The sequence below is a fragment of the Suricata suricatta genome, chromosome 10 (genome assembly GCF_006229205.1).
Source record: "Suricata suricatta isolate VVHF042 chromosome 10, meerkat_22Aug2017_6uvM2_HiC, whole genome shotgun sequence".
NCBI classification, from domain to species: domain Eukaryota; kingdom Metazoa; phylum Chordata; class Mammalia; order Carnivora; family Herpestidae; genus Suricata; species Suricata suricatta.
In genome coordinates, this window is record NC_043709.1 from 16,424,861 (window position 1) to 16,441,873 (window position 17,013).

The 17,013-nt window shown below is 37.6% G+C and overlaps 1 protein-coding gene across 2 annotated transcripts in view; it reads left to right on the plus strand.

Moving 5' to 3' along the window:
- The window catches only part of SLC41A2 (solute carrier family 41 member 2), a 100,256-nt gene that overhangs the window by 12,333 nt on the left and 70,910 nt on the right, over nucleotides 1-17,013 (plus strand). For both annotated transcript variants that reach the window (XM_029954407.1, XM_029954408.1), the window contains exon 3: nucleotides 9,252-9,359. In XM_029954407.1, the coding sequence (XP_029810267.1) occupies nucleotides 9,252-9,359 (108 nt within the window). The remainder of the gene's footprint in view (nucleotides 1-9,251; nucleotides 9,360-17,013) is intronic.

The following is a 17,013-nucleotide window of genomic DNA, read 5'->3' on the forward strand; positions in this document are numbered from 1 at the left end:
AAATAAATTCAGTTAAGTCACAGGATACAAAATTCATATACAGAAACCTATTGGAGTTCTATACATTAATAATGAAGTAGCAGAAAGAGAAATAAAGAAAAATAATCCCATTTACAATTGTACCAAAAGTAATAAAATACCTATTATTAGATAACCATGGAGGTGAAAGACCTGTACTCTGATAACTGTAAAACACTGATGAAAAAAATAGAAAATAACACAAACAAATGGAAATATAGTCCATGCTCATGGATTAGAAGAGCCAATATTGTTAAAGTGTCCATACTACCTAAAGCAACCTGCAAATCTTATGTAATCCCTATCAAAATAACAACAGGATTTGTCAGAACTAGAAAAATAGTATGCAATTTTTTGTGGAAACACAAAGACTCTGAATAGCCAAAGCAACATTGAAAAAGAAGAACAAAGCAGGTAGGAATCACAATCCCAAATTTTAAGATATACTACAAAGCTATAGTATTCAAAATGGGGCATCTGGCTGGCTTAGTCGGTAGAGCATGCGACTCTTGATCTTGGGGTTGTGAGGTCAAGCCCCACATTGGGCATAGAGTTTTTACTTAAAAAAAAATCAACAAAACAGAATGGTACCGGCACAAAAATAGACACGTACATCAATGGCACAGAATAGAGAGCCCAGAAACAAACCCATGCCTATATGGTCAATTAACCTAACAAAGGAGGCGAGAATATACAATGGGAAAAAGTTGGTCTCTTCAGCAAATGGTGTTGGGAGAACCCAATGGCTACATGCAAAAGAATGAAACTAGACCAGTGTGTCTGGGTGGCTTAGTTGGTTGAGCTTCTGACTTTGGCTCAGGTCATGAGTTCAAGCCCCGCATCGGGCTCTATGGTGACAGCTCATAGCCTGGAGCCTGCTTCGGATTCTGTGTCTCCCTTTCTCTGTGCCCCTCCCTTGCTCATACTCAGTGTCTCTCTCTCAAAAATAAATAAACTTAAAAAAAAAGAATGAAACCGGACACTTTCTTACACCATACACAAAAATGAACTCAAATGGAATAAAGACCTAAATATGAGCCTTGAAACCATAAGACTCCTAGAAGAAAGCACAGACAGTAATTTCTTTAACATCAGCTGTAGAAACCTGTTTCTAGATATGTCTCCTCAAACAAGGGAAATAAAAGCAAAATTTAACTATTGGGACTACCCCAAAATAAAGCGCTTTTGCACAATGAAGGAAACCAACAACGAAACAAAAAGGCAACTGAAAGGGAGAAGATATTTGTAACTGATATATATGTGTGTGTGTGTGTGTGTGTGTATATATATATATACATATATATATATACCCAATACAGAGTTAATATCCAAAATATGTAATGAATTTCTACAACTCAACACCAAAAAATGGGCAGAGGACGTGAATAGACATTTTTCTGAAGACATACAAATGGCCAACAGACACATGAAAAGAAGTCAACATCAGTAATCGAAATCACAACGAGTTACCACCTCTGACCTGTCAGAATGGCTAAAATTACACAAGAAATAACAAGTATTGGTGAGCATGTGGAGAAAAAGGAGCGCTCATGCATATTGGTGGGAATGCAAATTGGTGCAGCCATTGTGGAAAACAGTATGGAGGTTCCTTACAAAATTAAAAAATAGAAATACCGTGTGATCCAGTAATTCCATTACTGATGATATTTACCAAAAGAAAATGAAAACACTAATTCAGAAAGCTATATGCACCCCTGTGTTTATTGCAGCATTATTTACAATAGCTAAGATATGGAAGCAACCCAAGTGTTATTGGTAGATAAATTGATAAAGAAAAAGTGGTATATATACAATGGAATCTTATTCAGCCACGGGAAAGAATGAGATCTTGTCATTTGGAACAACATGGATGGACTTAGGGTGTAATGCTAAGTGAAATAAGTCAGAAAAAGACAAAAACAATATGATTTCACTTATACATGGAATTTAAGAAACAAGGTACAAAGACAAAAAGATTTAAAAAAACCACTCTTAAATATAAAGAACAAACTGATGATTGCCAGGGGGAAGGTGGGTGAGGGAATTGGTGAAATAGGTGATAGGGACTTCAGAATACACTATCATGATGAGCACTAAGTAATGTATAGAATTGTGGAGTCATATTATTGTGCACCTGAAACTAATATAACATTGTATGTTAATTATACATCAGTAAAAATGTTGGGGGGAGAAAAGGAACTTTGCAGATATAATTAATTTAAAGATACTGAGATGAGATTTTTTTGGATCTTCCAGGTGCGTCTTAATAAGAGGTAGACAGGTTAGAGTGAGGGGGAAAAGTATATTAAATTTTTGAATGTACTGTGATACTAACAGAGGACCAAACCTACCTACCTACCCACTTGAAATACAATTGTTTCAAGTTATTACAATAGTATCACAACTGCTAAAACCAATAAGTGGCTTTTGGTTGACATTTTATTATTATTTTTTAAAGTTCCAAAGTTTATTTGCTTTGAAAAAGAGAGAAGGGGTCTGAGAGGGAGAGAGAAAGAGGATCTCAAGCAGGCTCCACTTTGTCTGTGCAGAGCCCAATGAGGGACTCAAACTCACAAACGGAGGGATCACGACCTGAGCCACAGTAAGGAGTTGGACGCTAACTGACTTAACCACCCAGGCACCCCGATATTTTTTCCCTGGTATACCAATCATTCTGAAGAAACACTCAATATTTAGCCTGAGAATGATAACATCTATAAGAATGATTTATTAGAGTATAGATTTATTTGTGAAATTTAAAACACAGTATAAAAACAAAAAATGTACAACTCAGTGCATGTTTATGACACAAACAACCATATAACTATCAGGTCAAGAAACAGAGTCTCACCAGTACTTCATTCATCTTTGTGCTCCCTTCTGACTGCTACCCTTCATTGTTCATCACCAAAGGTAATCAGTCGGTATTTCTTTGTCTTTATAAATGTGCATCATTAAATACCATTGTTCGGTTTTACTTAACTCTTCTAAAACTTTATACAATGAAGTGGAGAATATATAGTCCTCCATGTCTGGTTTTTTGCTCAACATGTAACTTTTTAAAATTGTACTTTATTTTCATTATTATATATAATCCAATTATGAATATATCACAATTTATTCATCCTTCTATTGATGGCCATTGGGCTTTTGGTGTTTCCAGATTCTGGGTACACATGTGCATGCATTTCTATTGTGTATATAAATGTAGAAATGGAATTTCTGTGTCTTAGGGTATCCAGGTATTTAAATTTAGATATGTCAAATGATTGTACCAATGTACAGATTAATTAGGTGTGTGTGTGAGGTTTCATTGCTCTGTATTCTTGTTTATACAAGGTATCAGCAGTCTTTTTAAGTTTAGAAATTCTGGCATTGGAGATCATGGGGATTTCCCTCAGGACTAATGTTGTTTATGGACCATTTATTTGGACGTTAGTGATCAAGGTTTTTTTGCCCATTTTATTATTTGATTATCTTTTTCTTACTGATTTATAAGAACTATTTGGTATATTCTGGATACAAGCCCCTTAGTGATATGTATTAAAAATATCTTTCCTCTACAACTTACCTTTTCACTTTCTCAATGGTGTGTTTTGATGAGCAGAAATTCTTAATTTTGTTATACTGCCTTTTCCCTTATGTTTCCATGATTTATACATTTTGTTTCTTGCTTTAGAAATCTTTCTATATTCTGTGGTAATTAAGATAGTCTTTTAAATTACCTTCTTAAAGCTTTGTTGTTTTGCCATTTATATTTAGATCATTCTCTTCCTGGAAATTTTTTTATAGAGAGTGTGAGGTAGGGATTGGTTTTTTTCTTTCCACATGGACTTCCAATTGTGTCTGCACTATTTACATAACCAAAATCTTTGCTATACATCAAGTACCCATTTATGTGCAGATGGGTTTCTGTGCTCGCTATTCTGCTCCTTTGGTGGATTTATGTTGCTTGGCATTAATATCACACTATCTCAGTATCTAGTAGAGAATGTTTTCTCCATGTTTTACCTCAAAGTCCTTTGGTTATTCTTTTCCCTTTGCATTATATGTACAAAGGCTTGTCAGTTTCCACACACACACAAAAGGTGTTGCAGTTGTGACTCAGATTGCATTGAATCTACAGATAATTAGGAGAATTGACTCTTTATAATGCCGACTCTTCTGATCCATGTGCATGGAACAGCCCTCTCCATTTATTCAGGTCATCTTTAATTTCCCTCTGTGATGTTTTATAGTTTCTGAGCACACAGGTCTTTTATACTTTTTGCTAGACTCATTCCTAATTATTTGATTCTTTTCATGCTATTGTAAATGGTATAGTTCTTTAATACAAGCTCACTTTCTTGTAAGAGCTCTATTTCTGGTTTGCAGAGGGCTGCCTTTGTGCCCTCACATGCTGGACAGAGGCAAGCTCTGGTGCCTCTTCCTCTCCTTATAAAAGCACCAGCCCTACCAGATTAGGGCCCTCCTCTGATGATGTCATGTAGCCTTTATCACCTCTTCATAAGCCCTGTCTCCAAATACAGTCACATTGGGAATTGGGATTTCTACGTATGATTTTTTTTTTAATGTTTTATTTATTTTTGAGACAGAGAGCATGAGCAGAGAGGGGCAGAGAGAGAGGGAGACACAGAATAAGAAGCAGGCTCCAGGCTCTGAGCTGTCAGTACAGAGCCTGACAGAGCTCAAACCCACAAATTTGAGACCATGACCTAAGCTGAAGTCGGAGGCTTAACCCACTGAGCCACCCAGGTGCCCCTCAACGTATGATTTGTGAAGGCGACACAATTCAGTCCATGGCCAGAGCTGATGCCTGTGCTGCCACAGTTGGATTATCAAATTCAAGACAAGGAGTTAAAGGGCCATTAGTGTCCTACGGCAGTATTCTAATATTCTAATATGGGACAGATGGCCAATTAGGATAGACTGATTGGCCAGTATCTGCCTTCTATTTGGCAGGACATGTACTCCCTGTTTTATTTAAGACCTGCTCTAGTCCTGCCTCTCTGCTTTTTACTTTTATTCTTTAATTATCAGTCAGCTTGGAGTTGTCAATTGATGTTTGCTGAGAATATTTGCCAAGATCACCTCTTTTGAGTTGAAGTAATAACTCAAAGATTGAGTTGTATAGATATTTCTTCACCTTACAAATGAAGAATTTGAATGAGGCTCAGAGAGCAATTCCAATTTAGAATTTCTGCCCCAAAGTTTATGCCTTTCTGTAATTGTGGGAAATACAAATACATAGATTATGACTTTAGTGTCTGACTGAATACTTAAGTATCTTTAGAGGTAAAGAGAGTGCTATTAGAGTTCTACTGAAGGACCAGAAAGACGTATAGGGATATAGAATGCTCTTTTTACATATTCAGGCTTACCCCAAAGAGTAATCTTTTGTCTCAGGCTAAATTACTTGTGTGCTTGTGACTTACAATACCACTTTATTAATTCTTGGGCCCCAAATTAAAGAACTTGTAAGAGAGCATGGGAAGCACAATTATAGTACCTGGGAGATCAATGTTTAATAAGTGGTGTAATATTAACAAGTATCATTCATTGTATGTTCTTTGCCAGTACTTCGCATTACTGATGTTCAGGAGGGCTCTGAGGTAGGTGTTGTTATTTCTCTTTTCCGTACCAGGCTTAGATAGTAAACTATTTGCCTGAGGTCACACAACTGGTAAGTGGCTGAATTAAACCCAAGTTGGCTGACTACAAAACTCATGTTTTTAATTATTATACGATCTCCTCATTGATAATGGACATATCTTATCTTTGGATCACCTCAATGCGCCAGAACATTTCTGTTGTAAGAAATTGAAACCTATCTAACCAGTTAATTTAAGTGATTAAAAAAAAAAAGAATGCATTGTCTTTTGTAACTGGGAACAACAGTACACAGCCTACCTGAATTATAACTAGATCAGGGAGTTAATTTTATGATTACCTTTTCTCAACCTCTCATTTCAATTTCCATTTTGTTTGTTGCCCACATTCTTTCCTATTGCATATACCTGCTGATAGTTGTGGGGTCATATCCTTGTAGTTTGTCTTACAAAGGGAAGGAATGAGCTATGGTCTGTCTTCAGTTTGGAAAATTCTAAGGAAGAATTACCCCCTGGACCTAGTCCATGCGACGAGGGAGAGAAAATAATATGCTCAGCCCTGTTTGAGTTACGCTTCTATCTCAGGGAACAGATGGCCACTCAGATCAGCATTTTCACTAGAATCACAAAGAATAGGAATTTAACTGCTTCTTAAGTAGAAGGGAGTGGATGTTGTTTCGAGGAAAATGGAGATGGAAAAGTGTGCAGAAGAGGCAAGAACAACACCTTGAGTGCAGCGACTCCTCACGTATAGGACTTGTCCTCTCCATGGTCTTTCTGTTTATCTTTTTATCTGAGTCAGGGGTCCGCAAAGTGAGCTCCCTGAACCAGCAGCAGTGGCACACAAGTTCTTAGGCTCTATCCCAGCCTTGAATCAGAAACCGAGGGTGGGACCTATCGAACAGCTTTTGCAAGCATTTCTGGTGATTTTGATGTGGGCTCAAGTTTCAGACCTACAGATCTAAAGTAATGTAAGTTCCCTTCCTAGTCGTAAATGGAGTTGGGTTGGATAGTTAGGCCATGTAGTCTTTGGTCCCACTTAAGTAGTGCCCAGTCCAAATGACCAGACTAACGTGTTACATAGAGTGGACATTCAACAATTCCTTGTGAATGAATGAAATCATGAATGAAATAAAACAAAACAAACTCTACTTCGTTACAAAGATTTCTGAATTTTGATAAACTTAGAGTTTTAAGTCATAGGATTCAGAGTTGGAAATATCCTTAGAAAGCACCTAGTCTAAGCTCTGTCTTTTCTTCCCTCACTAAAAATAAGTAAATAGTTTTAAGTGATTTGCCTAAGAATGTACAGCTTCTGAATAGCAGAGCCCTGTCTTGTGGATAAATCCTCTGTGTAACAGCTGTATGTGTATCTTGGGTTGTCTGTAGACTTAATCTATGGATTATATAAAGATTCTATAAAATGAGGTTATCGATCCATCTAAAAGAAATTTAAGCAAACTGAGCTAATACCTTTGTAACTTGCAGTAATTCCTAGGCAAATTTATACTTGCCACTGAATATTATTGAAAGCTAGAATCTGCCAAACCCTGAGATCTTTTTATATTTTATGAAGACAGTATTATTGCAATGCTGAAAATATTCTTTTGAAATAGAGGATAATAGAGCCCTCTAGTATTCCTTGCTTTATTACTCCACTGCCAGCAGAGTGTGTTTTGGAATTCAGAGGGAATGATGCAACACCTCTGTTGTGTTTCTAACTTGGAACTTTGAGTTAGGGCTATTTTTCTGATATGGAAAGTCAAGTGGTCAGAGAGAAAAGGGGTGCTTTGTTGAAGTTTTGTGGACACAACACCAGTGTTTTAAAAGTGCAAAGAGAGGGTAGTATGACAAAGCTAAGAAGGCATCACTGTGTTTGTCTCCTTATAAAGCAGCGCTATAGCTTTAGAGTTTGTTTTAAGATAAAATACCTCTTTTAACAAAGCTGTGAGCCTGGGAAGGCACTAGCACTCCCTCTGCTGTAATGGTTCTGGTTATTTCAATTTAAAAAAGTAATGCACAGACTTTTACTTCCGGGAAGCTGTAGTGAATATACTGTTGCCTGCCCTGCCCACTAAGTACAGTAAAACAACACACACACACAAATTGTCCTGGAAACTTGATATAAAACAAGCCTAAGAAGCCTGTGGAAATGCGGAAAGAAGAAAGCAGGCTGTGTAGGCCCCTTTTGCTTCATAGATCCCAGATTTGTAGCTAAAGAGGCCGACAGCCTGGGAATGCCAACAGATGCAAACAACAAGAAACGCCTGCTCTCTCTAAAGGACTGGGGAAGGGGCAGCCTGGCAAGACAGAAACCTGGGAGACAAGAGTTGTTCTACTCTGGCCAGCCATGACAGAAAGACCGTGGTCTCGCCCCCACACCTGGAGCAGCGAAGGCTCAGCTCAGGGCTTAGACTGCAACCTCAGGAGGCTGCCATGAACAACGTGGGTGCGTGTGGAGGGTGTTATGCTAAGTAAAACATGCCAGATAGAGAAGGACGGACATTGCATGGTATCACTTATATGTGGAATTAAAAAAAAAAAGTCAGATATAGAAACAGTAAAATAGTATCCCTCATGCATTGCTGATGGGAATTTAAAATAGAACAGCTACTCTGGAAAACACCTTGACAGTTTCTTAAACACACACACTAACTAAAACTAAATGTTAACCACCATATAACTTAGCAATTGCACAGAGCCTGACGCGGGACTCGAACCCACGAACTGTGAGATCATGACCTGAGCCCAAGTCGGACACTTAACCGACTGAGCCACCCAGGTGCCCCGACAATCACCTCTTAATAGTATTAGTAAAATAGCAGATTATGCTGTTAAGGGATTTGTGTTTATTTTTTTCACTTTATAAAGTACTTCAGTATGTTACTCTCATTATCATGGTATTTCCACAAGGGCTAAACGGGGCAGAGTAGACCCTTAAATCCAAAAGACACATGACTCTTCCAAGATTATGTGGCTGGATTATCACAGATCCATGCCTAGAACCACAAATTTTCTAATTTCCAACTTAGTATCTTTTAAATGATCCTATGCTCCGCAGCCTCTTGCCTCACACCGTAAAATGGGTACCACAGCATGGGATGACTCAGAACTCTGACGTCCGTTCTAGGTCTTGTCTTCTGGCCGCGGGATAATCATTTAACTTCTCTGGCTCTTTATTTCTTCATCTGTGAAATTAGATAACAATATGACTGTAATTTTCCTGTGGAGTTGTTGTAATTAGTGTGGAATCAAGATTCAAATTCACATGTTCTAGTTCTTGAGTCTGCTCTTAACTACTAGCTACATGGACCCTCCTCTTCATTAATGGATAAAGTAAAATTGAAGGGCATCAGACTTGTGTAACAAGCTAGCGGTATTTGGGGATGTATTGACCGGATCAGCTATCACTCCCATTGTAAACGAGTCTTCTAAACAATCAAGTCTCCAGAGCTCTGGAGAATAGGGTTAAGCTAAATGTTCACTGACTAAATGACTTGTGTTGTCATTCAAAATGTGGATGCAATATTGGAAAAGATGGCTGAGATTTTTAGAAATGTCCTTTTTCTAAAGTGTTTTTGAATGAGTGTCAGAAAATTGTTTGTTTTGTTTTTTTTCTTACAGCACTGGGAGGTATTCAAAAAAGTGACAGAAGTTTTCATTTTAGTTCCTGCACTTCTTGGTCTCAAAGGGAACTTGGAAATGACATTGGCATCCAGATTATCCACTGCAGTAAGTTTTTTCCTACTTCTACGTATATATACTACCTAAGCTGTTTCTTTCTGTGATGGAGAATTTTTGCCAGGAAATTTTTTTTCCATCAGATAAATTTCTGGACCTCAGGGATATGATGAGTGGTAATGCCTGATAGCATACCCTGAAAGTTCTCTGGGTTGGCTGGTTTGCAAATAATAGGCCCTCATTTATCCTGAGAGGTAGCATACTTGCCTCTTTTTACTCCAGGGCATTCTGGCAATTATCATCAGTGCTTAAGACACGGGGACAAATCAGGTATTGAGATTCGTTATAGTTCAAAGTTTGTTTGATTGGTGTTTATACCTTTTGTGATTTTAAAAGTAATACAAGCTGATTTCAAAAACTGAAGAAAATGGAAAGATTATAAAGAAAAAATTAAAAACCATCTAGACATAGTCATATATTAATATTTTGGCATAGATCTTTCTGTACTTGAATATCTATACTTATACATAGTTAAATATATCAGAGTAGATACATACTCTATATTCTAAAAAAGAACAGTAATCATATATATTGTCTCTTAAAATCTATGATATCCATTTGAAGATATACCCTGATCATCTTTCCACATCAATAAATATAGACCTATGTCATTTGTATTGGCTGTGTACTTTTCTGTTACATAGCTCTCCTGTTGTTTAGCCTATCATCTATTATTGGATATATAGGCTCTTTCTGATGTTTTGCTATTATAAACAATATTACAATGAATAATTTTGTACAGACAGTTTTGCATTCTTTTATTTCTTTGGGGCAAATTTTAGGATTGTAATTAAACTGTTCAGAAAAATGCATTCTTTCAAAGCCTTAGCTCCATATGCTAAATTGTCATCCAGAAAGTTTAAACATTTTAAAAAATATTGCCACTAACAGGGTTCTGAGTTATTTTTAGAAGCCTAAAAAGGCATTGTTTTCTCACTGTAACATTTTCTGGGGTTCACCATTGTTCAACGAAATTATGTTGATTAAAATCACATAGCTTGTGTGGTTCACTTAAATGAATCATCCACCCATTTAATGATAGTCAAAAATTAAGCCTTCAGAGGGTATTACTAATTGCAGTACCTTTAGTTTATGAAGTTGGGCTTTTGTTTGTTTAAAGATGCTATAGCAGATGAACCCGTTATGAACTAGGGGGAAATTTTGCATATCTAAAGCTGAACAACTGTCCTGGTGATGGGAGCACTCTCCTGTCCCGCACCCCCATGCAACTGTAAGTTCCCTAAGATTTCCGGAGTAAAGCAGATGCTTGGAGAGGAGATAAATGCATGGCATTAAATAATGTTTTATTAACATTATTGGCTTGCTCAGTTAAGAGAAAATGCTGCATATGCCCTATGAGCCTTCTGAGCTCCCTGTTATATATGAAAGGTCATGTAGCTAAACTCTGCCCAGGACCATAATGAAATATTGGGTATAAGGGTGCTCTCATAATGTGCCAGAACTGTACTACCTGACTACAAGGGTATCTTATAGCAACCCTATGAGATAAGCACTATTATTCCTGTTTTTAGAGAAAGAACTGAGGCTTAGAACAGCTGAGTAACTTTCCTGAAGACACAGAGCTAGTATATAATGGCATAACTCACATTCCAGAACATTCCCTTTTACTTGCACAGGCTAACTGAGTCAAGAGTTTATAAAACAAATAACCTCAGTAACAAACACATAATAGTCTCCTCTGCATTGTAAGGATGCTCTCCTGAGGTCTTGGTCTTAGGACCAATATACAATATTTTTTGGTACTTAATATTTTAAAACTTTGATATTTATTATTTATTTTAATTTTTTGATTTTAGAGAGAGAGAGAAAACGTGTGTGCAAGTTGGGGTGGGGCAGAGAGAGAGAGAGAGAGAGAGAGAATCTTAAGCCATGCTGAGCATGGAACCTGATGCGGGGCTCGTTGCCATGACTCTGACATCATGACCTGAGCTGAATTTAAGAGTTGGATGCTTAATTGACTGAACCACCCAGGTGCCCATGTTACTTTTTAAAAATATTAAAGATACAGTCCTGTTACTTATTTCTATAATTAGTTGGTGAGCTTGAAACGTTAGGGGTATCAGCTAGTCACTAAGGTGGATCCAGAGCGTGGTAGAATTATTTGGGTATTTTCACTTTAGTCTATAATTTTGCATGTCATCATTGTAATTACTGAGTGTTAAGGGAACTGTAGAAAAATAGAAATGAAACCTCTTTGGACTGTAACAAAGAAGTGTAAGGTGACCTTAGGACATCTTGTAGCAGAAGGTAAAATGCTAACAAAAAAAATGGGGGGGTGCCTTGGTATTAGCTGAATATTGATTTTCACACTTAAGATGTGTATCTTTAAAAAACCCACCTTTTACCAATGTTTTAAGAGTTAGTGAAATTATATACATGTGTTTCATCTGCCATCTTTTCCCAGTGACCTACATTTGCATTATGTTTTTAAAAACTGGTGGGTCAGCAAGGTAGAACTCAATCCAAGAGGGTTCTTGGCAGGACAGGGGAATAAAGAAGAGGTCCTGAAAAACAGAACTGGCAACAGTTAAAGGAAAACAAAATCATTAGAATGAGAGTTAAAAGGTAGCTGTGGTTTCATTTTGTTGGAAAATGAACTTTGTTCTGATAAATAGAGTTAGGCACACAAGCTTTTAAGCAACTTGATAACTTAGCCCGGAAAACTGAAATTTTGGCTAGCTTATCTCAAAGAAAATATTTCTAAAAGCAACATTCTTGAGCACTATCCAGTATTTGTTTAGATTCAAATAACAGATTAAACATGTCACTCCATTTTGAAATAGGCCATGCTGTAGGGAATCTGGTTAAAAAGGAATATGCTGCGAATTAATTTCTGTGTGATTTGGTCACATATTACCATTAACGCTGCCTAAAGGTGATTTTAATCTTAATCTTTTAATTTGAACTTTAGTGGGGTTTTTTTTGTTGTTTTTGTGGCATTTATATTTCATGTTAGATACTTTCATCGAAAGTCTGGTTACATTTATTTGTTCATATTTAAGAAAGTGGAACTCCAAAGCTGATTAGAAGCAAAGCCCATGGGAGGGGTTGTGAACCAACATTTCACCGAGTGAGCTAGCTGCGCCTTTCTTTGGGGAGGTAGGGGCGCAGTTGATGTCTTCCACAGATCAAGAATTTTGTCACTGATTATAAGGTATTTGAGTCACAAAATGAAGAAATTATGTAGTTTTCTAAGTAATAAAAATACCATAAACTAAATGAATATACCATGTTGTAGCTTGAAGTCATGAGTTACTACCTTTCTATCTACTAATGTGTTTACTTTTATTTAAAAAAATTTTTTTTGCTCAAAAAATGTTAATAGCAACTTTATTACTAATAGCTCTAAACTGGAAGCACCACACTGTACTTTTATTTTTGAGACTATTTGAGATAGGCATGGGCTAGTCAGTGGTAAAGGCCAGAGACAGGACTGGGATATGTTAGATCAATGGTTCTTAAAGTATGGTTAGCAACTTGTAAGAAATGCAAAGGGGTGCCTGGGGGGCTCAGTTGGTTGAGCGTCAGGCTTCGGGTCAGGTCATGATCTCACGGTTCGTGGGTTCGAGCCCCGCGTCGGGCTCTGTGCTGACAGCTAGCTCAGAGCCTGGAGCCTGCTTCAGATTCTGTGTCTCTCTCTCTCTCTCTGACCCTCCCCTGTTCATGCTCTGTCTCTGTCTCTCAAAAATAAATAAATGTAAAAAAAAAATTAAAGGTATGGGGAGATGGGCTGCCTTGGTGGCTCGGCTGGTTAAGCATCTGACTTCAGTTCAAGTCATGATCTCATGGTTCATGGGTTCAAGCCCTGCATCGGGCTCTGTGCTGACAGCTGGCTCAGAGCCTGGAGCCTGTTTTGGATTCTGTTTCCTTCTCTCTCTGACCCTCCCCTGCTTGTGCTGTCTCTCTCTGTCTCTCAAAAATAAAATAAAAAACAGGGGAAAAAAAAAAGAAATGCAAAATCTCAGCTCCACTCAGAAGCTACTAAATCAGAAACTCTGGGGTGTGGCTCAGCAATGTGTATTTTAACCAGTGATTCTGATATACATCAAAGTTTGAGAACAACACTGTGTTGAATGAAGAGTAGAGAGGCCAACAGGGGCTGGGATCAAGTGGGAGAAAGGGAAAGTAACGGAGCGTGAGAGCACCTTGTGGGCTTTTGGAAGGACTTTGCCAGTTGTGGGAAATGGGAAGCCATTGGAAGGTTTTAAACAGAGGAATGCTGTGATATGATAGATATTTTCAACAGATTGTTTTGGCTCTTGTGTTGAGAGAGAGCTACAAAGGGCCAAGGACTAAAGCAGAGACAAGTTAAAAGTCTGTTGCAATAATACAGGTGAGAGGCGATGCTGGCTTGGATCAGGGTGGTAGCAGTGGATATAGTGAGACATAGTTGGAGTCCAGAACTGATTTTCAGGGAGAAATGACAGAATTGGCCAATGGATTAGTTGAAACTAAGTACTGGGAGTGATCACTTGAACATTTCTCAGGATTTGAGAGATGGAAAATTAGTAGATAGAAAAGTAGTAATTCATGGGATCAAACTATGATAACATGGTATATTCATCTGGGTTGTGGTGTTTTCATTGCCCAGAGAATTTGATCTCAGTAGTGCTAGGTGGAGTGTGTTACCACTCTTACAGAGTACTAGAGAATCATCGCCAGCTGTATTCCGGTTCCGATACTCTATCGACTGTTTAAGCAATTCTAGGTTAAAGACTTTTTAATAGCAAAGTCCCCAAGGCCTCACCTTTGATAGACTTTTCACTGACTATTCTCTACTTAAAATTTTTATTACCCTTGACTTTGAGACCCCGCACCGTGGTATGGACTCTTTCTACCTCTGTCATGGTGTCCTCTTAGTCTATTTTTTTGGTTTCTTTTTCTTTGATTATCTTCTTGATTTGAGGTCTTCCTGAGGTATTGTACCTTGATTTTGTGTTCTCTGTCAATAATTTCATGTAGTCCACCTCTGCCCATACATCGCTGACTCTCAGATCTGTATCTCCAGTCTCTTTCCTGATCACTACAGCTGAATTATCTGTATCCTTACTACATTCAAAACTAAACTCATTACCTTCTCTTGCTCCAACTATGCTTTCTGTATTTCTTAACAGTTTATTAACATTACCAGTCACACCCCCCTTCTATCCAGGTACTGTCTAGGCTGTCAGTTAGACCTACGAAATCCCTCTACTCTTCGTTTTACGCCCTACCTGCCGCTACCTTAAGTCAGTTGTCAGTTGTCTCTAATTGGGACTGCGGTGGCAGATTCCTACCTGCCTGCCCTGGTTCCAGGGGAAAGAATCAATGAGGATTTTGTTTGTTTGTTTGTTTGTTTGTTTGTTTAACTTAAAACAAGTACTATTTGAAAGTCAGCCTTTTCATCTATGGTCAAAAAATAATTATTTAAAAATTTTACAGTTTTCCTGTGTAGTACTTATTTCCACTTATAAAAGGAGTAAAAATCATTATAGCTATGAAAGAAGAGTCTATGATTACTTTAATCTTTTTGCCCCACTAAAGAATCTTTTCTCATTTTTATGATTGTCTGCAGGAGAATCAGGATAAATGAGCTTATAGGATTATAAGGAAGGCTTTGGGTAAGTATAAAGATAGAGAACCTTAAACATAGATTATCAGATAGCCCCTACTCAATCATTGAAGAGCAGTTGTCTTTAAAACTTGCTATTCTAGGGGCGCCTGGGTGACTCAGTTGGTTAAGCAATGACTTCGGCTCAGGTCATGATCTTGTGGTCCATGAGTTCAAGCCCCATATTGGGCTCTGTGCTGACAGTTTAGAGCCTAGAGCCTGCTTCAGATTCTGTGTCTCCCTCTTTCTCCGCCCCTCTCCAGCTTGCACTCTGTTTTTAAATAAACTTTAAAAAAATTTAAAACTTGCTATTCTATAAAGGTAAAGGTTAAATGTTCCAGGATAAAAAGATATTTCAGTAAAAAAGTTTCCTATTTTAACAATGGAGATTTAATAATGATGAATCAAATCAACTTTATCTTGCCCTCTTACTAGAGTCAAAATTTATCTCTAAATTATAATGATTAACTTGAATAATTTTTCCTGGATTTTTATCTTTACAATACTAGATATAATTATAGTAGATACTTGTGTATATATAACAGTAGTATATAATTAGAAAACAATCCAACCATAGTGATTCTATAAATTGTTTAAATTCTATTATCTGAGGTCTAAAATTTTCTGCTTCTAGATGCTAGATATAAAAGTCAAAAGTGGCATGTGCTGTCTTAAAGACAACATACATATTTTTAAAGCTTATCAATCTATTTTCCAGGAGCAAATTGCCAAGCACAGTTTGATTAGTGGTTTCCCACTCTAGGCAAAACTGATTTCTCTTGCCTTAAACCTCTTCTCAGAGAACTTTTTTGATTCTCTGAAACTATTTTGTAACACTTTAGCTCTTTAAATTCATTAATTAAAAAAATATTTCTGAACCCTTACGGCATGCCAAGTGCTATTCTGTGCTAGAGAATCATCAATAAATAAAACAGAAGATGTTCTGCCTCCACTGAGCTTATATCCCGTGTAAAGGGAGGTGAAGAAGCTGGTAGAACTTTTCTCTAATAATTGTAAGTTAGATTTCCAATTCAAATTGTAAAGCTTCTAAAATAAAGAAAAATTAAATCTCAATGATATTTTTTTTATAATAGTTTATTGTCAAATTGGTTTCCATATAACACAAGTGCCCTCCTCCATGACCATCACCCCTTTCCCCTTCTCCCTCCCGCTTCAGCCCTCGGGTTGTTTTCAGTGTTCAATGATTTGTGTCCCTCTCTCTCCCCAACTCTCTTTCCCCCTTCCCCTCCCTATGGTCCTGTTAGGTTTCTCCTGTTAGACCTATGAGTGCAAACATATGGTATCTGTCCGTCTCTGCCTGACTTATTTCACTTAACATGACACTGTCGAGGTCCATCCACTTTGCTACAAATGGCCATATATCATTCTTTCTCATTGCCATATGGTACTCCATTGTATATATATACCACATCTTCTTGATCCATTCATCAGGTGATGGACATTTAGGCTCTTTCCATGATTTGGCTATTGTAGAAAGTGCCACTATGAACATTGGGGTGCATGTGCTCCTATGCATCTGCATTTCTGTATCCTTTGGGTAAATCCCTAGCAGTGCTATTGCTGGGTCATAGGGGAGTTCTACTGATAGTCTTGTGAGGAACCTCCATGCTGTTTTCCAGAGCAGGTGCACCAGTTTACATTCCCACCAACAGTGTAGGAGCGTGCCCGTTTCTCCACATCCTCGCCAGCATCTATAGTCTCTTGATTTGTTCATTTTAGCCACTCTGACCGGTGTGAGGTGGTATCTCAGTGTGGTTTTGATTTGTATTTCCCTGATGATGAGTGACACTGAGCATCGTTTCATGTGCCTGTTGGCCATCTGGATGTCCTCTTTGAAGAGTTGTCTGTTCAGATCTTCTGCCCATTTCTTCACTGGATTATTCGTTTTTCAGGTATGGAGTTTAGTGAGTTCCTTATAGATTTTGGATACTAGCCCTTTATCTGATATGTCATTTGCCACTATCTTTTTCCATTCTGTCAGTTGCCTATTAGTTTTTTTTTTTATTGTTTCCT